The following is a 27566-nucleotide window of genomic DNA, read 5'->3' on the forward strand; positions in this document are numbered from 1 at the left end:
CGCTTGGTACCTCTTTTTCCACATAATCTTAGGGCATCAGGTTATTCTTTGGTCACTTATTTAAGAAATGCTAACACATCTCCAAGGCCTAAAAATCTTAAAAATCTTAAAGGCTTCAGCCTACAGGTCTTGTGTTTCAGCCTTCCTTGCTTAGACATCTAATATATGGTTATACCTTCTAAATACTGATCAATCTTATACTTCTATAATCTTACAGATTAACTCTATTTAACATACAATGATTATATATAACATGACATGGTAATTAATCATAACATCACACAATAAATGAATAATACATTAAAATCATTGGCTATACTAGCCAAATGAACTATGTAATACTGACAGACCTTTCTCTCTAATGCTATTATGTTAATTGCAGGTGCAATATACTGAAACTATCCGATGACTTCCAAAAACTTTGGTCTGATTTAAACCCCGATCCTGCAATTAACTCCATGTGGGTGGGTACCTGCACTCCATGAAACCCTACTGAAGTCAGAAGCCATCCCATATGGCAGAGTCAACTGCAGGATTGAGGCCTTATGAAAGTCACAGTTAGCTCTTTGAGTAATCACAAGAACACTGCTTCAGCCATTGTTCCTACTTGTCTCTGTCTGCAATGGAAGATAGGTTTGCACTATCTATGTATGTTTAAGGCATTATCTTGGTTTAAGGCATATAATATATAAAAAATAAGATCCCAGGACTGACCCACTGAAGCCTATTATGTCTGCTGAGTCATTGAAGTGATGGAAGCAACTACAAGTATGGCTGAGAGCTCTTGTTCAGAATATCGCTGTCTAATCATCACTGGGTTTTGTGGTCTGTTACCATTCAGTTTAAGTTCTCATCCATTTTGACTTTACGAAGTACACCCAGGCACTGTACAGCTACAGTAAGATTGTATCTATGATATGTAAAGAGTCCTAGACCATTGTGATATCATAGGTAACTGAACCAATCACCACCCTTACTCTACAGCTAATTTGTATGCTATAATTTCATTAGTTATCTGAGAGATGGAGGATTAAGTGGGTGAACTGCTACCCACATAAATCTCCAAGCACAACCACTCTCCCCACAAGATACAAATCAAGACATCCACCCATACAACACAAGCAGCATACCGAATAACCTCAGACACACACAGTCCCTTATGTTAATACAGACCACTCATTTGCCACATGAACAAATCCACACAACTCTCCGGGCATAACACAACCAGTATAACCAAACATCACCCTGAAGCATAAAATGTATGAGTTCGCATGTAGCATGGAAAGATCCACAAGCGTGGGTGACAGCTCTTTTTGTTCAGAATATCACTGGGTTCAATCATCACTGGGATTCATGGTCTGTTACCATCCGGTTTTTAAGTTCTCCGCCACTTTTGGCTCTTACCACACATGACTTTACAAATTACACCCATACGACAGCATGGGCTCGCAGCTACTAGTGTGATTTTAATTTAGTATGACCTTCTGTAAGGAAATAAGTTCTGTAGCACACTAGTTAAAAATATTAGAAGATAAGAAATTCCTGATCTCTTTTGCCATATAATTTTTCTGTGAATTATAATTGCAATATACAAATAACAGAAAAAAAGAATTTACCAGGTAACACATGTGACTTTTTTTCCTTTGATTACCACAGGCTCTCTCTCTTTCTTCTCTACTGCTTTGTGATGACCTGCAGAAATTAAATTAAAAGAAAATATTGGAAAAAGATAAAAAATAAAAAAACTGCAGGAAGTAGAGAAACCTACTGTATGGCTTTGTGTGAAATAGGGTTGCCAACCCTGCAGAATTGTCCTGGAATCTCCAGGAATTAAAGGTTAATCTTTAATTAAAGATTGTCATGTGATGAAACCTCCAGGAATACATCCAACCAAAATTGGCAACCCTAGTGTGATGTGCACTGTTAATGGACACCCTGGTATGACTTCATTTATTTAGTTTCACCATTCAGCTTATTAGAACTAAGCCATTTAACATCTTGTGTTGTATTTTTAAACCTTTCACAAACTTGTTACTGTGATCTGACTTTCTTATATCCTGATTGTAATAGTGTTTTCTAAAAATCAAAGGTTAAAAAGTGGTATCTTAACAAAATTTTAAACTTGCTAAAGTATCCCTGGAAGTAACTGAGTGCATGCAGCACATACTATACTACAGTAGGGAAATTGAGAAACATCTTGCAGTAGCCTTCTCAAATAGTTATTCTAAAATTTAATGCCAGAATAAATGAATTTCTCTTTTATATTTTAAAGACTGTGTAACAAAAACAATATTATATCGTACCCCAGTGACTACCTATGGTTTGACTCAATATCTTTATATAAATTGCATTTTTTAATTTAAAAAAATAATTTGGATGTCAGTTCAGTGAGACAATATCATGAGAATAAATGTTCAAAATAGGCATCTACTTAGGCAAATAAGGTAACTTTAATTTGTGGGCCTCTTGGAAGATTGAATTTTCCAATATATTTGAAAAAGGTTTGATAAGATGTTGAAGCTGTCATTTTTTTAACACCTCCCTAACCCCCGCCCCTGAACACACACACACACACACACCGCCAATCTATCCGTATGAAAAATGCTTGGAGATTATATATTCTAGGCTCAACACAAAGGAATAACTTTTATTTTTACTTTTGAAATTTGTTCATCTTTTTAATGTATTTTTGTTGATGGTATCTTGTCATCCTATTGAAGGCTAAAAGTTGAAATTTCTATTTCAAATCCCATTCAAGGGGAAAATGAGTATAGTTTAAGTTTAATTGATTTGTAAAGTGCTCCTGCACAAAGGCACTGTCAGAAAAAGGAGAAATGGCATGGAGCTTTCCGCCTTTAATATGCTGTAAAGGCAAAAGTCCCACTGACTAAAGCAGTCTACACTAGCACTTTTGTGGGTAAAACTTCTGTTCTGAAAAAAACATAACCCTGACCGTGGGCAGCCGGTGAACCTGGTAGCCCCCAGCCCCTCCCCTTCTGCCCAAGGTCTCCCACCCATCATCCTTCCCTTCTGCCTCCCCTGCCCCACAGGAAGCAGAGCACTCCCGTGGCCCTGCCGCAACAGCCCTGGGAGCCCGAGCACCCCTAGTTCTGGGTGGGCCCCCAAACTCAGCCTCGGAGCGCCCCCAGCCTGGAGCGCTGGGCGGCGTGGCCGCAGTGCCCTCATTCCTGTGCTCTGGATGGCACACCAGCCGGCCCAGCCCTAACCAGCCTTGGCTATTAAAGAGTGGGGACCGGGAAGGGGCCTAGGGGTAGAGTGTGAGTGGGTCACACCAGGCTGTTTGGGGAGGCACAGCCTCCCCCAGCCCATGCCACCCACCGCCCATGCCCCTGACCAACATAAGTTTCACCAACAAAAGTGCGGGTGTGGACAGCACAATGCCAACATAGCTAACACCACTCGTTGGGATTGGTTTAATTGTGCCCACAGGAAAGCTCTCTCTTGCTGGCAAAGAGCGGCTCGACAGGACACCTTACAGTGGCATAGCTATAGCGGTACAGCCGTGCCACTGTGAGTTCCACAGTGTAGACACAGCCTAGAATAGGGCCTGCTTCTGCTCCCTTATAGTTGGGGGTGAGAAGGAAATAATTAGAACTCTAATCTTACTTGGAATCCTCTAACGCACCTAGGCAGTTGGGGGTGCAATGGGTTCTGAGTTAAAGCCTATGGTTGAGCCAGGGGTTGAACTTGAGCTGCTAACTAGTGTTAAAAGCTGAATTTCTGTCTCTTCGCTGCTATTTTAATAAGAGTTATGAACACACCTTTTATGTAGTATAGGCATACCCTGAGTTGTTGTTTGTGGTGGGTCTGAATTTAGAGTCACTGAAGGAAAAAAGAAACACCGGCATATGGCACACCGTCTTTTGTGACCAGTGCAGGATGGGGCCTACGCTCATCCTTGCTTTGCAGAAAAAGCATAAAATAAATGAGCTTTATGCAGATTTCTAGCCATGTTTTGCCTGTGCTCATACCTGTTCAACCTGATTGTCTTTGCAAAAATACATGGGTGTAACTGGTTGCAGAACTTGGCCCTTAGTGTGCTATTTCTGGACATAGTATCATAATTTAAAAAATATTATATAGATGTGCACACACAACTGTGTACATATGTATGGAAATATATATAAAATCACACAAACAGAAATAATTGTCATGTCAGAGCTCTTTAAAGTAGAGCCACATAAACTAAGTGAATATAACCATATTATTTTTCTTATGTGGGCTAAAGCTGGCTTCATTTGATAAGGCAGCTATATTAAATGATTAGTGGAGCATTTACTAAATGCAAAACTACTTAACTGTGTATAACAAGGAGAGATGCAACATCTGATTTACAAGAATTTTTGGTAATATTGAGTGATGCAGATAATTCCTTCTCTTTTTATTTCATGAAAAAATCTTGTTTGTTGATAGGATTTTATGCATGAGATTATTATAAGTAACAAAATCCAGAAATAAGTAATAGTCACTAATCTAAACTACAATCACTTTCTTTATACTGTAAACCTAAATACAGGTCATTTGAAAGGCTTAATGTTGTCATTCTTTTCAAACATACTAATATACAACTCTACAGTCATCCACTTTACAATTAACTGAGGTAGAAGATAGTTTTGTTCCTTCACGCTCTGTGCGAGCGATATGTCCCATTTGAAATGGTAGGAATGGAATGTTTTCTGATAATAGAACACCTATTATCTCTCCCAATTTGCTCATTAACATTTAAAGTGGATTGTAGTTCAGGAAGCCAGGCTTTTCTACGGTCTAGTTGGAGACCTCTCCAGAGAGTCGTGGCTCACAGCTGTGCCTTGTGTCCAGAAGAACCTTTAAAAAACAATTACTTTGTTGGGTGACATCACAGTTCACTGATGGAATAATAGCTACCTGAAATTCTATGGTTTATTTGCAACTTCTTATATCTGCAAACCTATCCAGCTGCCTTTTTTAGTGGCAAAAGAAGGTTTTTAAGTAACAATTGAGGGTTCTCATCTTTGAGATGAACAACTCCTTGGCACCTCCAGGAAGGGCTCACTACAACTCTAAAGTGGAAAGCTCAGTTGAAGGTCTGATACCCAAAGAGCATAGTGTGTTTTCTGTTTATCTATGGATAGACCAGTGATTTACTATTATAAAGACTTGGGATGACCCCTGTTCTCACTCTAGAAACTAAAGAAAGTCAGGTGAGTCTTGCCAAGAAGATAATGTGGTCCATGCAGCATCTAGATACTGAGAGAAATAGCTGTACTAATTTCAATTGGTCTACTAAAGAACAAGCTAATAGGAAACAAACTGGATTTGGAAAAGTATCTAAGGAAAAATAATTCTGATTATTCTCAGTCTAGAGCAGTGGTGCTCACCAACTTGTTTGGCTGGGGTGTGTTAGATTCTATCCTTGGGGCACCACCAAGAGAACTCCGTAAGTGTGGGCATCATACACTGCAAAGCTGACTTTCACCATTCCTGTTTTCATGTACACATTCTCCCCTTCCCTCCATGTCAGTATTTGAGCTGAGGAAATTTCAGAAAGTTAATTGGAGTTGGGGGGAACCTACCCTTGTAAAACATATGATGATGCCTGCTGTTTGGTGCAGTCTGGTGATTTCCAAAGATGAAAAGATTGCCTTTCAAAAGCATCATTTTGATCCAAAGATATAGCACTCCTGTCTTGGGCAGGAATCATTTAGCTGTAACTAGAGGAGGAGATCAGCTCCACCAGAGGAAATAAATTAATTTCTTCCACGTAGCTTCCCAGTTGCCACTTCCCTTTTCCATGGCTGCGGTGGTTTGGGGGGATGGGACGGAGGCTGAATCTTCATGCTTTCCCTTCACTCACCTGTCCTCTTATATGAATGCATGAGAAAGGGAAACCTCCAGCTGCCTGTTAGTACAGACACTCTCCGACTTACGGAACTTTTTCCGTAAGTGTGGGTTTGTGTAAGTCAGGTTTGCTTAAGCCAGGGAGCGTCTGTAAAGGTGTGTGATAGTGTATCACTCATGCTGAGGAAGTACTATAAGGAAAGAGGAACGCTGGCTGCAATAACTCTTTTACTGATATAAAACCCTTTAGTCAGATTTCAAACCAGAAGTGCAAGATCTGAATAAAGATGGACCCCAGAAACAGAGTCCCATAAAGAACCAGAGTCTATGCATGAAAATACAGGCACAAAATTATACTAATGGTTTACGATATAGTTCAACACTGATTTTTTTTCCTAGCCACACACTTTTTTAGTCTCTGCTTTCCCAAGTCATGTCATATACCTAGACAGTCATACAATTAGCTAATTGAAAGCTACTCATTTATTTGACAGATTTGTTATCTACTGGTTGGCTCACTATAATAGCAAGCAGGCATTTGGTTTATGTAGTACTCAGGTTCTAGATTTAATTTACTTAAGTGCATTGAAAGTAAATATTTACCTGAAAAGATAAATCTTGATATTGATCAAAAGCCGAAGCCAATATTTCTGTCAGTGTTTGTCACAAAAATAACTATGGCATTGATTTGTGTGATTTACATTCTGAAGTCTGAGAGTCTGACATTTTGCTCTGTCAGGGGTCTGTGGTTTTGTTTTGTTTTTTGCCCTGACACTGGAACCACCTCCCCATCCTCAGAATTCTTTCTTGTGAAACATTTAATTGGTCCTATGATATATTTTAGTCAGAGTTGTTTTTTACATAGGACAGTCTCTTTCCCCCCAGACTCAGCAATGGTCTAAAGCTGTTCACTGTTTCACATTTTAAAAGGGCAGCGTTTCTTTCATAATCGCATATGAGAAAAGGGTTTATTTTAAAAGGTCTCCTTTGACAAAGATAGGGGGAAAGTGCTTCAACTGTAAAAATTTCAAGGAGGAAGCAGAAAAATTGACCCGGAAGCTGAATAAGTTCAGCGATGGCTCTTTGCAAAAGAAATCCACTCAGATTATCCTTTCTTGCTTCTGATATGGAATTAAAAAGCATAAATGCCATATGAAAACACAGAAAAAACTAAGGCAGTTGGTGGCTGGTACATGTTGCAGGGAAAGGGATTTTATCTGCAAGAGGTTTTTTTTTCCCCACCTTTTCATACCTCAGTCATACAGGCAGGAGAGGGTGTGTCACTTGATTTGCACTCAAGTGTATTACTAACAGATGTGTAACTCTATACTGGCAGGCAGCTCATTAATGTCAGTGGAACAAAATGTACTGATTTGTTCTTTGTTTACTAAGAAAGAAGGCAGTAGTGTGACTCACTGTTTTACACTGATGTGTCCCATGCCCAGCTTTTATATATGGGAAGAGGGACTATGCAAAATACTCCGAGAAAACTGGACAGTACTTAATGCCAAGATCAATGCCTGAATGGGCTGCTATGGCAGAGAAGCTGGTGTCTTCCCACACCTCACCTTTTGGAACAGGCAGGCAGAACTCAAGATTAATAAGATTGAAGGATTTTGCTACCTTCCAATGAGGACCTCTCTTTATTTCTCCGGTTTGACTCTTCCCTCTCAAGGGGTCAGCTACAGGAAAGCTACCTGCAGCTGCACTGGCAAAGCAAACTAGAAAAAGGGCCTGAAAAGAATATCTACGTTTTTGGTTTCCTGGCTGCCAAGAGGGATGGGGAATGCACAACAGTCTCATGGGTGCCCCCTTGTAAAGCCCTGCAAATCCATGGATATCCGCTTTATATTTGTGGATATCCGCATCCATAGATGCAGATGGGGATATCCACGGACCATTTTTGTGGATTGGACGCGGATACAAATTTTGTATCTGCTCAGGGCTATAAATACAGGATTTCAAAGGCGGGAAAGCGGCTGTCTGCAGCTCATAGTCTGTGCTGCTTCTCCATTGTCCAGAGCCTATCTTCCTCCGCCCCCCGTACATACTCACTTTGTAGAAGCAGCTGCCTCCCTCTACAACTGCCTTGATAAATGAAGTCGGGAGAGGATTCCTAAATAGCTTGGCTGCTTAAACCATGGCAATAGGAGCATGGGGGATTTTGCTGCCTCTCTTGATCTATCACCTCCCCTTTCTCTGTATACGGGGGTGGGGGAGAGAATATAGGCTGCTTCCCTGTCTTCCAGATTCCCCTCCTCCCCCCCCCCCACACACCGCTGTACAGGGAAAGGAGAGGTGATAGATCAAGAAGCAGTTGTCTACAGCTCATAACCTATGAGGCTGCTTTCTTGCCTTCCAGATCCTCATAGGCTGTGAGCTGCAGACAGTGGCTTCTTGATCTATTATCTTCCCCTTCTCTGTATGGGGGCGTGGGGTGGGGAAGGGAATATAGGATCTCGAAGGCGGGCAGGCAGCCTCATAGGCTTTGAGCTGCAGACAGCTGCTTCCCTGCTTTTGAGATCCTACAGCACACAGGCATGTACACAGGCGTGCACACAGATGCTCCTCTGAGTGGCACTGTCAGTGTGCTGCTGATTCTTGCTGATGTGGATTGGATGCGGATCCACATTTTTGTATCTGCACAGAGCTCTACCCTCATGCTTGCTTTATCTTTAAGATAGGGTTGGTACTGCTCCTACTTTCCTTTTCACTCCCACCTCAATGAGGAAATTAATCTGTGTTGTAGGAAAGGAACTATTTTCATTTCTCATTTAGATGGCTTGGGCCCAGCAGCTGTGCTGTCTCAAAATCAGTACAGTTTGAGCTAATCATCCAGAAAAGCTTTCTTGGTGAGCTATTATAGCTTTAAGGCTGGTGCAATCTGCTTACCAAAAACAAGTGGTAAAAAATATTGGTGAGTCAAGATGTCATAAGGTTTGGGGAGGAAAGCACAAATTCACTTCTGTTAATGAGAGGATTGATCTCCAGGTGAACTTGCTAATGAAATTTGTTTATAAAAGGCAGGTGCAGTAATCAGTAAACCCACACAGAGATTACTGTTCACGTTTCTTGCCACGTATTGTGGTCTTCAAATACTACGTATTGTGGAATAGGATTATACCTCAATTTGAAGAAAAAAAAATGTTGCTATGGGAAAAAAATCTAAACTAGTATTGAAATACTGTAGTCAGAAACTACAATTGTGTTTAAGTCTAAACATCTCCAAGCTATGGGTTAGTCATGCAAACAGTCCTAACTTTCAGGACTAGTTCCATTGACTTCAGCGCAAGTTAAGGACTACTCATGTAAGTTTGCAGGTTGGTTCATGAGCTGTCATCTCCTCTGACAGTGGGGTCCCACCTGTGGTCCAGTGTCCGCTTGTGCACCTCAAGTGTCTAAACTGTGCCCTTGGGCAACTGTGTCACTGAGGAAAAAAGTGTATTTTGTGTGTTCTATAAGCTGTATCCCATGATTTTTAAAGTGTTTGAATCAGCTCTGTCATTGCAGGGGGCCAGTAGGGGGCAGCACTTCTCTAGCTGCCTCCCATTGTTTCCTCAGCCGCCCCAGGATTAGCTCAGATGTGAGCTGGGAGCACTTCGAGCAGTTACTGTCCCTCTGTTAGCTTCTCTGAGGGCTTCTTGCTGCATTGTAGGGGTTGAGGAATGAGTTGCATGCTTACTTACCAAATTGTGAGAGCCCCAGGGAGAACACAGTGGTTTGACTCTGCCAGTGTCTAAGGGAAGGAATGCCTGTTGATGGATGGCTCCCCTTTCTCCTCCTCACACAGCCATGCAGGGTAGCCCAGAAGACGAAGGGCAAAAAAGCTGAGAACCTGCAACCAATTATATCTCCCTTATTCTCTGCCCCAGCCCTTTCACAGAAGAAAACAGCTTGAGGGGTGGTTCTAACTTGCACCTGGTGGAGTGCAGCATGATCCAGCTATGCTTCCTCCCTCCTTCCCCTGACATGCCTCCTGTACCATGGGCTGCAGAGACAAAGCTGTAATAGCCAACATTGTTGGCTCTACATCTGTTACAGACCCCCCCCCCCCCCCATACAGCGTTTTGCTTGGATCAGATGTGCCTTAAAAGAAAAAAGATGTGTTTTGTGTCTCTGGGCACTTGGAGGCAAGATTTTGTTTTCCATAATGTGAAAGCAAATATATAAAAAGGTATGATTGGTTTATAAATTTGTTTCAGATTTCATCCCAAGAAGACTGTATCTGACTCTGATTTTATTTTATGTGGTCAGAGGCATCTAAGTAATTTGCAGCTTGAAGCATGTTTTATGCACCTGTTTAGGGAGCTTACTTTCCTAACTTCTCTCTGTGTGGCTGATAGGAACCTAACATTTGGCAATACTGTTCTTCTCTGTAACATTCTGTCTGTCCTCCCCCATTTTGTAAAATTGGCTGTGATGAGTGTTAGTCCTGCTCAAGTATGTTTAAATATCTCTGGTTGTTGCAGCCTACATGGGATATAAGATCAAACACTACTACAAAGCAAGATTGGCTATTGGGTTACCTTTTAATGAAGTCAGTGAATTATGTCCAAATGGTTTGAAGATACTGTCAAATGCCATGTATTCAGCTGCTCTTAGCTGTGAACTTTCTGGCTTTTGTTGAGTTTACGTTCATTTTAATGTTTGTTTGTTTGTTCACCTTTGATGTGATGATTATTTTCAAATAGTCTTCTCAAACATTTTAAGGAGGAACTTGAAAAAGCCATTTAAAACTAAATCCAGTACATATGTTGGTTTTATTTTAGATAGATCCATTTTACAATTGCACGTAAACAGCTGTTGACTAGACTAGTGTTTTAGATGTATGGTATAGCTATAGCTTAATCTCTTCTAGACCATATTTAGATCTCTCTACACATCGTAATGCAGCTTTCCTGACTAGCCTAGGGACTGCTGCAGGGAAAATCTGTTGGGGGAAGGTTGCAAATATCTCATTGAATGCAAATCACTGTCCTTTCAAAAATTCCAGATTTAAAGGGACACTGTTCTTTTTAAAATCACACTTCTGTCTGAGACAAGTGTACCTACAATAGCTACAAATGGCACTTTGGATTACTGTAATTGAAAGATTAAAGAAAGATTTCTCTTGTCAGTTTCCACTGTTTTGTGCAGGTCTTTTATACAATAGAAGAGGGAAGAACTTAAAAAAAATACAATCATAACTTTTATTTATTTAAGTGCGGTGACTGCCATCTTGACCAATATTGGGGATTGAACCAGGGACGCTCTACAGCTAAAAACATATGTTTCTAAAGTGTGAACTAAAGAGGCAGGACATTGCTCTGTGGATGAGGCAGAGAGAGGAGTGTGTAACACATGAGGACCGGTGGCTTCTAGAAACATACAAACATTGGCAAGAAGGGCTTGGGGCAGGTGTAGCTCTTTAACAAAATGGATTACAAGTAATTCATATTGTAGTTTATACAGGTACAACATTAATCAAATCTACCTCATGTTAAAAACTAATGCCGCATAATATGCTTAATAATAACAGTACCAAATCAACTATCATTACGCACAGCTGAAGAAAAAGTTATTGATAGTGTCTCCTGGTTACGTATTAAGCCAATAAGTGCATGAAGAATGAAAGATAAATATTCGCTCCTATTTAAAAAAAAGAAGGCACTCTTGCTTATAGCTGATTTTTAAAAGAAACTTTTTGTTTCAGGATGAATGTTCATGTTCGGACTTCAAATCCAAAGCAGATATTGTTGCCAGGATGGTAAATGCCTTAAAACAGTTATTAGTGGAAATTCTTATGCTTACCATAGCACTGTGAATGTTACTGCTAAAAATAAGTTGCATTTACTTCAGTTCTGTCTCAGAATCATTGAAACACAGTTACTTGCCTGTTTTTCCATACAAGCCCTATATGCTTAGCTGTAACAGGAGAAATATTATTTCACATTTTTGCCACATAAAACTTTATATTGTATATTGCACTTTAACTAAAAGGTTATATTTATACCTGTAAGAATGCAGTGTCTGTCACTTGGTTCCCCCATTACGAACATCGGGTGACAGGCAGAGCAGGAAAAAATAACTTACTTTCTTTAACTGCCAAAAATATATGCAGAGAACTTAAAGTATTTAACCAAGGAAATGGCTAATCAGGCTTCTCTTTTTGTTTCAGCTTTACTTTTAGAAGCTCAGTCAACACCGTTTCAAATAACCCCTTCGACCATGGCAAATATTGTGAAAGGCCTGTATACACTTAGACCAGGTAAATATTCATTGCTTCCTTTTGGAATCTCCCATTATACTATAGTGCCAAATCATTCCACAAACAAGATCAAGAACCTCGCATAATATTCTAATCTGTCAGTCAGTGTTTAGCTGTGTTGTGTAACGTCACAGCAAAGCCTTGGTTATGAATGCAGTAGATCTGTGTTGTGACCTGCAGGAGGATTGATTCTTGCATTGGGCTCCCACCTTCACTTAAATAAGGTGGGGGAAACAAGCATGAGCACTGTGCTTCTTTTTAGTACTATAAGGGGATGCTGCTGCTCGATAAGACAATCATGGCAGATATTCAAAAACAAGATAGATAAAACAGTGGGAATGATATGGCCTTCCCATCTAAATGGCCTTTCCATCTGTGATGCTGTGGTGATTAGAGAAGTAATTTTGCTATAACAAAGAAATAAATAATTCATTGATTTCATGGTAAAGTTTTATTTTGCCCTTGGGTAAAATTTATATATTGTGGGCTTCAAGTCCAACATCAGTTATCTCAACAAGCCCAGAAAATTGTTGTGTGTGAGGATATGTCTACACTGCAATGACAAACCTTTGGCACTGTTGCAGATGGCCTGCGTCAGCTGTCTCAGTGCTCTGGCTGTGGGGCTATCAAATTGCAGTGTAGATGTTCCCATGAGTGGGGAGGGTCTCAGAGCCTGGGCTCCAGCCTGAGTGTTTACACTGCAGTTTTCAGCCCTGCAGCCCGGGCTCTACCTGTCTAAGTCAGCTACCCAGGCTCTGAGACTCGGTGCCATTGGTTTTTTATGGCAGTGTAGACGTACTCTGAGACGTATTGTAAAGTATCATTTGGAAACTGAAAGGAGCCCTAGTCAAGGGACAGTATTCCCAAGGAGTTTAACAGTGCAGCAGCAGGTAATTAAAATTACTCACTGGCATGTGTAGTTTGCCATGTGGTGAGCTCTGCAGTTGTTATAAGACTTACTAGGCATATAATAAAATCTGTAATTTTAACAATATTGTAATGAACGTGTATTCATTATGCTTTAGTTAGTGACCAGGTATAGTCTCTGCTGTAAATCTCTACCGTCAGCAGCATCTAACTGGTGGGGAGGAGAGGGAATGTTTTGGGCACCCTATGAAGTTCCTGGAATGTATATTTGTCATGCTTCTTTAGTTTTTCTGCTTCAGAAACACAAATACCAAAATGGGCCTGGTTTTCCTCTTACCTGCAATGCCAGTTTTAGCTCAGTGGAGTTATTCTTGTTTTGTACTTGTGTAACTGCAAAGAGGATCGTATCCAGGTGCCATCACATCTTCTTTTCTATGGCATTGCCACTCAAAGAACCAGAAATGACAGAGGAAGCTTTATGAAAATTTCAGAGTCTGGCGTGTATGAGGGCCAGTAATGTGGTGGTCAGACTGTCTACAGAATTCACAGATTAATCACTCTTTGCAGGCATGTCTTATTTTTATCAAACATTAAAAAGTATAAGTGATAGGAGGTAGGGGAAGGAAACTAGTGATGACTTTCATCTTTACCCTCTTTTTTACTTTTCAGTGCTGGAGAAGGAAAATGTATTTGAAAAGAGCACAAAGGCATGATTTCATTCTAAGTTGAGCTGATCTGGAAGATTTTGATATTACTATCCTATTTTATATCCCAAAAGACAAGAGTATTGAAAACCTTACAAAGCCTGTCAACATTGAATGGAACTTGCCTTGCCTTTTCCTTCACAGACAAAGTTTAGGTTGGTTCAGTACTGTCATTCCCCTCTCAGATTTTCAGTATCCTTATTGTGTTCTAAAGGATATTTAAATAAGATTGTTACCAGGTCATGACAAATCCACTGGCTAGTGTTGAATAGGAAGACCTAAGCCATTGATTTCTTCTGAATTTTAGCTTTCCCTTAAAAACTAGTCTGCTCGTGATACCTGCTGTCACTTACCAGCTGCTCCAACTCCTGTGGCAGTACTCTTGCAAACCCCTCCCTCAGTCCTCACGTGACAGATTGCTCAAGCCTTCCATTTGACCCAAAAAATGACAACTAGACGGGATTGTACAAACCACCTTCGCTCTGCACCGTCCTAACATGAAGCGACTGGATTTTGTATTACCAGACATTTAAAAATCATAAGTTGTTGTCACGGTGTCACCGAGTGGTGCTCTGGAGCTACTCCATATGAAGCCAGTCAGGACTCTTGGGGAGTATGCCTCCTCTCTCTGACCATACTGTTGCCAGGGCAAGAAGCTTTACACATCTTCGACCTTCCTGGATCTGCCCTCAGAGCATTCAGCATCCCCTTCCACACCATGTACTTCCCACAGCGAGTCTGCCTGGGCAGGGCTCCTGGGGAAGCCAGAGGGCCCTGCACCCCAACTCTGTAGTCAGACGTGACTCTCAGCCAGCGTAAAATGGAAGGTTTATTAGTCGACAGGAACACAGCATAGAACAGAACTTGTTAGCACGGAAATCAGTGACTTTTGGCCAGTTCCATCTTGGGGAGTCCTGGGCCAGAAGCCCTGGACTCCGCCTCTTCCAGTCCCCCCAAGCAGACTGCCAGCTTCCAGCGACCCGACCTCAGACACCCCCATTGCACCTCCTCCTTATCTTTGTCTCGCTTCCCGAGCAAAGAGTCACCTGGTTGTCACCTGGTTGCATCCCCCTCCTGGGTTTCAGGTTACAAAGAGCACTGGTCATAGCATATGTGCAGGCAGCTGGAGCAGCCTCACCTGCCTCAGAGGTCACACCCTTATTCCCACCACCACCAAGGTATTGGTGCAGCACACAGGGAAACTGAGGCAGACAAAGTATTCATCCAGATAGTAAAACTCACATAGGCTCAACAGTAAGACTCACATACAACATAACAAGGGAAAATCCCCACTTCATCAGTCACGTCCACAAAAATGAGATTTTAAAAACTGATAAATGTGGAGTTCTTTTTATTTGCCTTTGGTGTCTGAGCTTTTGGGCTTAACCATCTTAACTTTTCAATCCCGTCTTCACAATCCCGAGGGATAGAAAAATGAAAGCTGAGATTCTCCTGTAATTGCATGACTCCAGAAGTGTAGGCTTTAACTATAACTTTGAATATCTTTTATTCTAAATACACCCGGTAAGCTGCATACTTGTTGACTTTGACTAGAAGTACATAGTTGTCTGAGTAATCCTGCTGGACACTTCAGAAGTAAGCATTCAGATACATTTGTAACATTTAGAGTGGGCACTGTGAAATCTGTGAACAATGCTTATGCTGTGGAAGAGAACAGAACGTCTTTGGTTAGCAATTAAGGAAAGAATATTGAGTTTGTGGCATATAACACATCAAATTCTTAAATTCCATCTGTCAAACATTCACCTTGTCATGGCTTTAGTCAATACTAATATAGTAAAACTAATTGTTTTGGTTGAAAAGATGAAGATAAGGATACTATGTGAATGCCGTTCTAGCCAAACTGGAAGTGCTTTAAGTCTGTACCAAGAACAATTCCTTTGTATTGAAAGATGTTCCTTAGCAGAGTCGGTCCTTGATGACTTAGATTCTAACGTGTTCAGAGGAGCAGGCCCCTGGGAGGCTGTGAGACCGCCTCAAAGGTGGGAAGCTGTTCCAGTTGTATATGATTGCTGATGCCACTCAGTCTGGAAAAACAAACCAAGGGAATATGAGCTTCGAGAACGATCTCTTCTCTACGCACTGTCTCCAAATGTTCTATGAGACTAGGCGATTGACAGAGTAATAAGACAGGCTGGCAAAGGGAGGAGAAGAAACGTAGTGCGATTGGAGAAACTTGCCAGGCACTTAAGTACTCTGATCTGGGCTGAAGTCAGGGAGCAAAATATGTCCTGCAGCTGAGTTCCCTGTAAGCTGCGCAGTAGCCTATTTAGCTCTGTGAAGGTGCTCAGGGAACCGCCCAGCCCGGACCCAGCCCTGGTCCAGACCTGCCGCAGCTAGGGGAAGGGCAGCCCGGACCTGCCGGGGCGCCCCTCCCCCAGCCCCAACTCAGCCCTGGATCTGCTGAGGCTGGGGCGCTCCTCTCCCAGCCCCAATTCAGCCCCGCCCCAGACCTGCCGTGGCCGGGGGAAGGGCAGCCTGGACCTGCTGGGAGAGAGGTGCCTATCCCATGGCCCCAGCCCTAGAGTTGCGGCGGTGGGGAGAGGTGCCTCTACCCCCCCCCCCCACCCCCTGCCAGCCCAGGGAGTCCTTTCTCTCTCCACTGTAGCTCCGGAGAACCCTCCTGCACCCCAAACCCCTCATCTCTGGCTCCACCCCAGGCCTGAGCCCCTCATCCCAGCCCTACCCCAAACCCATACTCCCAGCCGGAGCCCTCTCACCTCTGCACCCCAACCCTCTGGCCCAGCACTAAACCTCCTCCCACACTCCAAAATCCTCAGCCCCATCCCCACCACGTGAATTTTGTTATGTGCACCAATATGAAGGTGATGTGTCACATATGTGCACTAGTATGAGATGATAACAAAATTCATTCCGCACATATGTGGGAAAAATTAGAGGGAACACTCTCCAGCAGCTCCCCTTAAGCAGCTCAATCTGCTTCTTTTCGTGCTCTCTTTTCTACCTACTCTAGCATGCCTTTTCTGGGGGAACACAGAGACACTAGTAGATTCCTCTCCAGATCTCCAGCAGCAAAATTTGCTTTGATTAATGTTGGGGGTGGGGAGGGCAAAGGGTAGAGAACGGAAGCCACATAGTGGAAGGAAGGAGACAGAAGAAGGAAAGAGAATAGGGGCTGGGAAAGAGAGGAGAAAGGAGAACTGAAGGAAAGAGGTAAGACTATGAATGAGCAACATGCACAGACAAAAGAGATGAAGGGGTGAAAAAAGAACAACATGAAAATGGTAGGGGTGGGGGCAGGGAAGAGAGGATGGAGAAAAACAGGTCAGATGCAGTGACCAGCCAAGGCATGAGGTTGAGGTAACTCACGCTCGAAGCTCTTGAAGATGTGGAGGTAAATGTGGGTTTAATCCGTTGTTCTAAGAAAATATGTAGCCATTTACAGAGTGCATTTGGCTGCTGTCCATAACTTTCCTTCAGTGGTTAGGAATTTGTAAGATACTGATCTCTGATGCTCCTCACCATTAGAGGATTTATTGTGATAGGTTTAAACACTTTTTATGGCACATGTTCAGTGTCAATGGCAATGGCACAAAAGAGCTTGTCAGCAGTATTTCATGTTGAGAAATTAGCTTGGGCTAACTTGTCCGATGCTAATAGTCTCATTGTGTGTGTATTCATTAAATGGTACAGAACCTTTAACTTACTGTGCAATGTGAAAAGTGGTATTGTTTTGTGTATAAGTTTTATTAGTGAGCCCTACTACAGTGATGAAGGTATTGGTTTGTGCACTGAAGTTCATGTGTAAGGCCATGTCTACACTAAGAACATGGTGTATTTTTAACACTTTAGGTAAGGCATGTTCAGTGGTCAAGTAAACCCTATGAGGGAGCCTAGGGTTTACCTTAACCAATGAACACATGCTAAAAGTACAACTTGCCTTTTCTACACTAGGATTGCAACAGTTGTTAGCAAACATTCCCTTCTTCTCCAAGCAAACTCAGCTATAGATACTTGCACTGTTTCTTTGTGGTACTTCTCTGTTTCTCCATGTCTCTAAGGCAGGTGCTGTATGCTACATTATTTTTGCTTTGTCTCTTCTGAGAGTCTATGGATCAGCCTGGAGGCATGGTTGCTTTAGTTAAGAGACCCTTTCTGTGGAGTTGCCTGCTGAAGGATGTACCATTCAGACTTAGTATGCAGTGTAGTTGTTTAAAAGCTTGTCTGTTTCACCACCAGAAGTTGGTCCAATAAAAGACATTACCTCATCCACCTTGTCATTCTGACTTAGTAGCATTTTATACCCTCTTGCTCTGGTTACAGAAGGTACAGGGCAATAAAGTATGTCTCGTACTATTTACAGCTCTAGGTGTCTATGGCACCATTGGCTCTTGATGGAGAACCACAGACTCTTGGGCCAAAAATGTGTGTGATTTTCAGACTATCTAGTCTTTTAATTCAAACTATTAAACAATTTATATACTCTTTTAAAAAACCTTCAGTCCTCCTTCAAAATAATCATTGCTGATTTTTAAAGGAGAAATTACTGCTCCTAAGATTTTTCTTCCTATTCTGCGTGTTTCATCATTATTATTTTTCCCTTTTCACACAGAGTGGGTTCAGATGGCACCAGCTTTATTTTCTAAATTCATCCCAAACATTCTCCCCCCTGCTGTGGAATCTGAGCTTCAGGAATATGCTGCTCAAGACCAGAAACTTCAAAGAGAGCTTATGCAGAATGGATTTACCAGGTAATAATTATTAGCCTTCAATGGCAGTTGCACTATACAGTCCTGAAACTACTAAAATGCATATACTTTAAAAAAAACCTGTAAAAAATTTAAATATTGTATTATATTCAATAGAATATTAAATATTATTCTAAAGACTTGAACCAGAATGTTCAAATCTGGGTATTTAGGCACCTAAATCCATAGTTAAGCACCTACCAATGTGGCCTAGTTTTTCAGAAGTTCTGAGCACCCACAAATTCCATTGAAGGCAATTGGAAGTAATATGTGATCAGCATCTTTCAAATACTTTCAGATAAAACTGAGATGGTTCTGATTTGTTTATACCCTCATGGTATTTTGATTTATTTATTAGTGGGTGATAATCTTCATTGTCCTTTGAACATCGTTTTTCCTTAAACTAGTAAAAGAACACCATCAGTTTGAATTTTTGTTAGTTTTAAAAAATGTGCTGGGGCCTACTGTGCACACCTTCTCCTCCCCCTCCAGTCCATGCTCACACATCTTACCAGCCTATTGTCTTTCAGTGAACTTGGCAGGCTGCAGCACATGACTGCCTCTCCTGACCCAGTACTCCTGGCTCCCTCTGCAGGAGCCAGACACACTAAGGTTAGGCTGAGGAAGTTAGCAAGCCCAGATCCGTTCACAGGAGCATCACTGCAGAGTAAAGCAGCTAATGCACAAAGCAGGAAGTGAAAGTGTGACCCTCAACAAAGGATTGAAACTGATTATACACAAAGTACTATCAAATGCACAAAGTAAACAAACTGAGTAAAAGAGAATTTTATTTTTCTCTAAATGTCAATTATTCTAATCCTAGCGACTGCTTATAACAATAGTAGGTATACAATATACTCACAGAAATGGGAATTTATAGACGATAGTCTTTCTTAAGGCCTTCAGTTATCACCTAGGTCAATATAATATTTCAGTTGATGATCACTATTTCTGAGAAGCTCATTCTTTTATCTCCTAGCTAGAATAACATCATGTCTTGTATGTTGGCTGTCAGGACAGTATGCAAGGAGACAGAGAACTTTGTTCTCTCCAATCATAAAGAATACACATAAAACAAAAGGTCAGGTCAATCTTCACACGTTGCTGTTGACCTTCAGATCACTTTGTGATCTCTAGCTGAACACATCCGAGCTACTTTTAAATATCCCTGAAGTGTGCGTTCCAGTTACTAAAGTAGAAATGTTACTAGTAAATATTCTACTGTTCAAAGCATCAATGCTAAAGAATAATCATCTGCCTGTCTTTTGACACAAAGCCAGCACTCTGTATTTAATATTGGCTTCTATTGATGGGCAGCATCCTGGTGTTAAGATTCATGGGAGTGGGATCGGGTAATATTTTAAGTATTTCTTATGTGCCCACTGCCTTGGTATTTAAGTGGTAATTTGAAGACTCACATGATAGCTCAGTGGTTTGAGCATTGGCCTGCTAAACCCAGGGTTGTGAGTTCAACCCTTGAGGGGGCCATTTGGGGATTTAGATGGGGACTGGTCCTGCCTTGAGCAGGGGGTTGGACTAGATGACCTCCTGAGGTCCCTTCCAGCCCTGATAGTCTATGTTTTCTACCATGGTTCATTAAATACTGCTTGTGTATATTGAATAGCCTAAGAAAATGAGAGGGTGTTTATACTTGGAAATTTAGTCAAGCCTTTTAAGTTTTGACACACTCCATTTCAAAGACCATAGATAGAGCAGAATTTATTTAAGTTGTGTTTGAGAAAAATTGACATCATGAAAAAAATCCCCCTATTGGTCTCTTGAATTATGGTTTGTTCTCAGTTATGGGGTTGTTCTTGGGGAGTGGCGAAGTAGAGGGGAGATTGATATTGACCACAGTATTGTCCACACAAAATGAGCATCCAGAGTGAATTGTTGTGCTTATTGATTCAGCTAAGAAAAGTAGAAAAAGTTCACGCTGCATTAAAATCCTTAATTAAGAATGTGTGGTTTAAAAAAAAAATCAAGATTAGAAAAGACTTTAAGGGCATTTATCTGCAAGATGACTTGAGATTTCTAAAGCTTCATTTTTGCCAGTAAAAGTATTTGAAATGATACAATTACATCTAATCACTTAAACCTTGAAATCTGATTATGAAATATGTCTATTTTTAATTGAGAAGTTAAACTATATTTCCTCAGAGACCATTCGTAAGCAAGCTTTGGGCTGAGCTTTTTAAACACTAGCAATATTCCAAGTGCTAATAAATTTGATTTGAAAGATCTTTTTCCATGATGCCATAGGTCAATAATTAATGATTCATAGTTTTATCGTAAAGGGTTTAACTCTTCCTCATCAAACTATATTGCTAACACTTTGAGTGGAAGGAAAAACTGTGAAAGCGAGTGTCCTGGTATATAGCTATTTAAGCATAATTTCTGACATCACCACTGCAACACAGAGCTTTATTTAAAAACCTGCATAAAAATTATGTAGATAACCCAACCTTTGTTCTTATCCTATTGGTTATTCATGTAAATCTATGTTCCCAGAAAACTCTATATTTATTTGGTCAGAACAGTTTGATAAATTCTAGAGTGTATATTCAGTCTTGACTGCAGCACTCTTTCTCTTTGATCCCCCAGATTGTCACTTTGCTCCTTTCCAATCCACCCCCAAAATTGCTGCAAATTTCACCTTTTCTCACCATGCCACTCTCCTCTTCCTATCCCTTCACTGGCTTCATCTCGGCTTCCATATAAAATTCTAACTTCTTGTCCATGTTTTCAAGTCTCTTTTCCGTTCTACCCTACCTCCTCTCTTATTTTCTTCTCCTCTTTGCTCTTACCAGCACATTCTCTCATTGTTCTGCTTTTTTTCCTATGCTGCTCCTTTTCCTGGAATCTTTGCCTGGGGTATGGACTGTAACCTCCATGGCCCTGATCCTACACTGGGATTTACATGGGTGCAAGAAAATACCTTTACCTGTTTGTAAAGGACTGATGATGTTGGTGCATTTAGTAAATAATCCTAGTTTTTTCCTACTGACTTGTGGGGCCCTTGGGCTTTAATATCTTTGTCTTCATTTTCTATCTGCATATGTGATGTTGGATAGTTCTTGGGTAAAACTATCCCAATGTTTTCTGTGAAATAAAAAAAAATGTACTTTGCTATCTATTAATTGCTACCTGTGGGGGGAAAAAGCCAATTCTTTGAACAAGAAATACCCACAATTTGGGTTTAGCCTTTGAACTCTAATATAATGTAACTGATTTTATTCTGTAAATATCAATATGCTATATGGAAAAAAGAAGGTACGGTTTGATTTGGGCATTTGGAATAAACAGCTGTTATGCTTGAAAGAGCAGTATTAGAGTATACTATATATGCTTAGATAGTGCTTTGCTGGCAAGCACTGGTGTTAATTTACAAAAAAAAATGTAATTTTCTTCTTTCCATTTTTAGCATTTAAAAGAGCCCCATCACTGGCTCTGAGTGCCCTAGCAGTAATTTAAATTCACTCTAGTTAAAAGTGATTGACAAAATACTAATATTACTCAACAGTATATTACCAGTCCAAAGATATAAAAATAAAGGCCTCTAGTTTTACCATCTACATATAATCATCTCCTTCCTAAATGCTTGAGAGAGGCTTTACAATATATGGCTGGGAAGTTGCCCAATCTATATGCTAACAGACTAGTGAGGGGAAGTATGTTCAAGAGTCATGGGGCCCTTGTGGGGAACAACCTACCAGCTGTCTCCTATGGACCCCACAGCAAGTGCTTTGAACCACCAGGGCTCTTTGAAACATAGTTTGTCAATTTCTGTTTTGTACAAAAATAAATAGTTGCCTGTTCCTAATGTTACTGACCACTGTAGCCCACTTCCAATTCACGTTGTCTCAATATATTACTTTTGGTAATGGTGGTTATTTGGGATGGGAATACCCAGGGTCTTCTGCTGCCAAGTTTTGGTGTTCTACAGTGCTTAAATAGAGCCAAGCATTGATGGCTGGTTCCTTTGAAGAGCAGTATTGGTGTCTGCCTGGAAACAGGCTATCTTGTCCTTTCTCTTACAGTTCTGTCTGTGACCTCATAGGAGCATAGAGGCAAGAGGTCATACAGAAAGGGGGATGGTAGAACCTAGAACAAAAAAAAGGTGGATGATCCTCAAGACCTCTTTTGAGCAGCCTTTGGTCAAATGCACTATGAGAAACCACATGCTCAGAATTATATAGTAAATTAAAAAAATTAATTTGTATTAGGCTTTTATATTGAAAACTATAGGCTTATATTCAATTAGCAATTGGAGCTGCAAAGTTCCATATTAGTTCCTCTCTAATTTAATTGTATATATGATTTGCTTATGTAATTTACATTCATGCCGATGAAACAGTTATGCTGCTAAATTAATTCTAGAGTTGCTAAAATTCAGCTGAGTTTCAAAAGAATGTGCACTGGGATGGAGATAATTTCCTGCAATTAGACTAAGCTTCTAGGGTGCTGTTTAGTACTTAAAATTACAGATTACCTCATTTATTAAATATAGATTTAAAAGCCATCAATTTTAGCAGCCTGATATATAAATTATGAAGTCAAAACAACATTCCTGTTTCCCAAATGAGACTTTCTGTAAATGCAGCAGATTGTTGATATCTTCACTGCTCCACATCTCACACCAAAATTAACCACAAGGAGACTACATTGAAGAGTCTTCAGCATCACTAAGTACATGACAGGCACCCCTCTAGAAAGTTTTCAGCAGTGATAATCAAATGACTAGTGCAACTGAAGATGGTGGGGGAGTTACCTAATCACTCAATGGTGAGTCTTGCATTAATGACCTTAAACAAAGTGCACACTGCAGGCTTAGCCTCAAAGAGGATGGATTTTATTAAAGTGGTTGACTGCTTCCTGTTGTGTCACATGAATGCCTGATCTGGATTGTCTGCTAGCAGAGAAGTGTCAGATTCTGGCTAGCATGAAGAAAATAAATAACATTGAGACATCTCTCCTGCCTCATAATGGTCAGCTATTGCCATCTAACTTCAAATAAAACTACAAAGCAGTAGAGTTTTCTGCACATACTGGTTAATAAAGTCAAAGGGGTGAAGAAATCCTAACCCTTTTGAAGTGAATGAGAATGTTGCTGTTGACTTCAGTGGAGCCAGGATTTCACACAGTGTTGTTGTTTTTTAAATCCTCTATTTAGAGGAATTGTATTTGGACTCAGTAGATCAGAAGAATAAGATGATTTTGGCAACTGCTAAATCTAAAAATCTTTCAGACCTTCTAAAATAGCTTTATAAAACCGGTATAAGGAATTTGTTTTAAGACAAATTACTCAACTATAATCTGGTCTCAAATCAGACATTAAATAGTTTTATTTAAATCCAGAGGATGAGCTTTTTATTTATCATCAGAATTATTTTTAAAATCAATTTTAAAGAAAAGGATAGAGTAACTAAACTATATGATTGTCCGATCACACTTTTTATTGCATTTATTTGTATTGATTCTGGTGTGGGTTTTTCCCCTAATCATATACTTCGACTGTTGTTGTTATTAGCATATTTGCATACTGTTTAATTTCTACTCAATTTCTGAGTTTTTCTTTTATAAATTAAATGTGGTGACTTTGCTGTCATTGGTCTCCACACTGGTTTTCTGTCTGATTCAGTGACCATTCTTTTCTCCCCATTCTTTCCCAGAGGTGACCAGTCACGCAAGAGAGCTGGAGAAGAGTTAACTTACAGTAAGTAAGAATCTGCTATTGTTCATTGTTTAGTTTAAAAAAAATAAAAAAATAAAACTGTCTTTCATCTTCTGTGCTAGTTGAGTTATGGGTCTCTCAACCAGCAGGTGGAGACGATATCATTTCCCAAGTATATGAAGGTGTAACTCTCCAGCAGGGGGAGGAATGATTCCTTTCCATGTGGACTGCTTGAATACAGAGAAAAGGGTAGGTCTCTGAGGTCTGGGAGTGATCAGAACCTGCACTCCAGTGTGTTGCTGTCTTCCAGTAACCACTGCTAATGGGACCAACTCTAACAAGGCCTCCCGTGTTGCCTCTGAGACAACAAGGTGTCCATGAAGATGGGGGGCCAGATTCTCCCACAGTTATAGCCCTTTGCACTATTAAGCCCATGTAAAGGGGCCATAATTTGGCCAAAAAATGACCAACAGACAACTCTGTCTATTTGTACAAGTGTATCAGATCTGGGCCCTATACCTGAGTTTCCCACCTTATTCCCTGCCCTGCATAAGGGATATATGAAGGGAAGGAGGGAGGAAAGTGGAGCTCTGCTACAATTCTTTGCTGGCTACCCTATCCCAAAGGCACAAATTACAGCTGCCCAACAGGTTGCTCTAACTTGTGTCAGGGCTGGAGCTGGCCTGCTGAATCAGGCATTGATAACTAGGTCTTTGGTGTCCTCACCTCAGTAGAGCTTTGGCACAGGAGAGAGGCTAGTCCCATATCTTTTACAGTGAGACTTAAAAGCAAGGTTCTGATCACTCGAGACTAAACATCCCTTGGATCCTGTGGTAACGGTTAGTAGCATCAGCTCTTGTTGAACTTTGACTGCATTCTGTCTACCCAGTTTCTTCCAGTAATATCAGTGGAATATGCCCTTCTTAATTTCCTTCTCTAGACTGATATGCAGCATTGCTCGGTGCTGCCATTCTTCTGTGCAGAAGGGTGGTGGATGAAATGACTATAGAGCTGGCATATCAGGTTCCGTGTATACACAGTTCTTTAGAATCTGTCAGGATGGAAGGCGCTACAGAAGTGTGCAAGTTATAATGAGAATTTCTGATTAATCGTTTCTCTTTTATGTACATTTCAGATGGCTCATCAGCATGTGCAAGCTCCAGAGGGTACAGATAATGAATATACCAGATGTGCTTTTATTCCTAGCCAGAACAGACACTGGAGGAGCACAGATGATATCCAGAGCCTCAGCTGGGGTCTGCTGATATTCAGGAGCTCAGTCACAAGTTATACCTGGAAGAGGAGTTTGGATTTTCTTCGTTATGTAATAAAATGTCAGTTGCTGCTACACTTGGGATAACTTTGAAAGACATGACTCTTTGGTTTGGTCTCTCAGCAAGTTCTTATTCTCTGATTCCGTGAGGAATGCGCCTTGAAAAACAGATAATTTCTAAGTGAAAATTGGCAGCCAAAATCAGCAGCTTCCTCCAAAAATGTTAGAATGGAAGAATCTTTTTTGCACTCATGTTTTTTTATTATGGACATTCTTTAAACTAATTAACACATCAGTGTATTAGTTTTAAAACTTCAAGGTATTTTCTGAAGCTTTTACTTAAATAATAAGAATAAAGATTTGTTACTTTGCAGTATTTATTATTCAGTACAAAGTGACAGCAGCTTTAAGAGTTGGTCCCTTCTAAATATAATTCTGACAATGAGTTTTTGATTCCGGATTTGTTTCTTCCATCTGTTTTTTCCTAACTTCTTTTCCTTTTTTTGTATGTTTTTTGACTCTGTGCCTTCAGCTTGTGCACTTGGCAACTTTACAGACCATATTTGGTGAATGCAAAATGTGTTCTTAAGGAAAAGCTTGTGATATTGTGAACAAATATGCTGCAAAGTCACAAGTTTCTCCTGCATTACTAGGATATGAATTTAGAAAGGAAGAAAAAGGTTGACCTGACAATGTCACTGATAGCCTCCTTCCCACTTTGTGTTTTTCAAGTGTTTATTTAGTATTAATGGTGGGACCAACTCTTGTAGAAACATCCCTCTGCCCCCTCCCCCCTCCCTTTTCTGGTGAGTTTGTTGGCCTCCATAGTAATTACAATAGATCAATGTGAACTCCAAAATGAATGCAATGCCATGTTTTGTGTTGTTATTTTGGAACAGTAGCTGCCACAGCTGAGAGTTGGATTATGAGCAAGATTCTCCAGTCTGTTAAATTATGCGATGTGCCCCTCTGGCAGCACTGAGCAGACTTAAACCTGCCGTAGTTGGTCAGTGGATGACAGCACCCATGCAGGGCTGCCGGAGTGGCTCTGACAGGCTACCAGCATAGGGAGTGTGACTGGGGAAAAGGGATATGGCCCTGTATCCAAACAGCCGGAGTGTAAGATACACAGCACCGTTCAGGATCAGGGAGATACCAAGGTGATGTAATGCATATGTGCATGCATACACCCTCTTCTAGACTTGTGCCAAGCTCAGTTGGGCTGGTCCGGTAAATCTGGACCTGTATTCTTAATCGTAATGGTTAGGAGATGAGTTTCAGTCAGCAGTATGGGTAATTGAATCCAATTAATTTAAATAGGGAGAGAAATGTACTTGCAAAAGTAGTTTTGATTCCAGATTCCTTTTATCATCTTTAGTTAAGAAGAAAAAAAACCCCTTAGTGATATCAGAAACCTTTCTGAGCTGAGGCAGAAGTGTATCCACAGTTCTGTCACACACGGCAGTCGTACCTTTAGAGAAATTCTCTAAGCTTGCATGAGTTGTCTATAGATTTCAGGAAAAAGCAACATATACATGTGGCAGTGACAAAGAGTTCTTTTCTCCCAGCTTTGCTTTGTAAACAGACTGTATTCCCTTCATGTTTAAATTGAGAGTCAGAGATTCCAAAGCCAGAGGGGACTATTGTGATCATGTAGTCTGACCTCCTGTAGAAGACAGGCCACAGAACTTCTCCGAAATAATTCCCAGAGCAGAGCTTGTAGAAGAACATCCAATCTTGATTTAAAAATTCAGAGATGGAGAATCCACCATGACCCTTGATAAATTGTCCCAGTGCTTAATTAGTTTCATTGTTTAAAATTTACTCCTTGTTTCCCGTCTGAATTTGTCTAGCTTCAACTTTCAGCCCTTGAAAGATGTTGTACCTTTCTCTGCTAGATGAAAGAGCCCATTATTAAGTATTTGTTCCCCATGTAGATACTCAGACTATGATCAAGTCACCCCCTGATCTTCCTTTTGTTAAGCTAAATAGTTATATCATCCTAAGGCATGTTTTCTAATCCTTTAATCATTCCCATGGCTCTTCTCTGAATCCCCACCAATTTATCTATGTCCTTGAATTGTGGGCACCAAAGCTGGACACAGTATTCCAGCAGCAGTCGCAGCAGTGCCAAATACAGAGGTAAAATAACCTCTCTAAGTCCTACTCGAGATGTATGCATTCCAAGGTTTCATTAGCTCTTTTGGCCACAGTGTCACACTGGGAGCTCATG

General features: G+C 40.7%; 1 protein-coding gene and 1 long non-coding RNA gene across 3 annotated transcripts in view; one reads left to right on the top strand and one right to left on the bottom strand.

The window, feature by feature from the left end:
- LOC123375181 overlaps positions 1–847 on the bottom strand; it is a 33931-nt gene extending 33084 nt beyond the window's left edge. Inside the window, exon 1 of the long non-coding RNA XR_006581331.1 lies at positions 715–847. This is a non-coding gene — a long non-coding RNA (uncharacterized LOC123375181). The remainder of the gene's footprint in view (positions 1–714) is intronic.
- Positions 1–27293, top strand: part of CACUL1 (CDK2 associated cullin domain 1) — a 73013-nt gene extending 45720 nt beyond the window's left edge. The window contains exons 6-10 of one of the 2 annotated variants that reach the window (XM_045025904.1): positions 11996–12085; positions 18251–18389; positions 24059–24102; positions 24207–24309; positions 25196–27293. In XM_045025904.1, coding sequence (XP_044881839.1) covers positions 11996–12085; positions 18251–18389; positions 24059–24102; positions 24207–24271 — 338 coding nt within the window. In that variant the 3' untranslated portion in view covers positions 24272–24309; positions 25196–27293. The remainder of the gene's footprint in view (positions 1–11995; positions 12086–18250; positions 18390–24058; positions 24103–24206; positions 24310–25195) is intronic. The other variant, XM_045025905.1, reaches the window with a different exon arrangement.
- The last annotated feature ends 273 nt before the right edge of the window (positions 27294–27566 follow it).

The sequence above is a fragment of the Mauremys mutica genome, chromosome 7 (assembly GCF_020497125.1).
Source record: "Mauremys mutica isolate MM-2020 ecotype Southern chromosome 7, ASM2049712v1, whole genome shotgun sequence".
Classification (NCBI taxonomy): Eukaryota; Metazoa; Chordata; order Testudines; family Geoemydidae; genus Mauremys; species Mauremys mutica.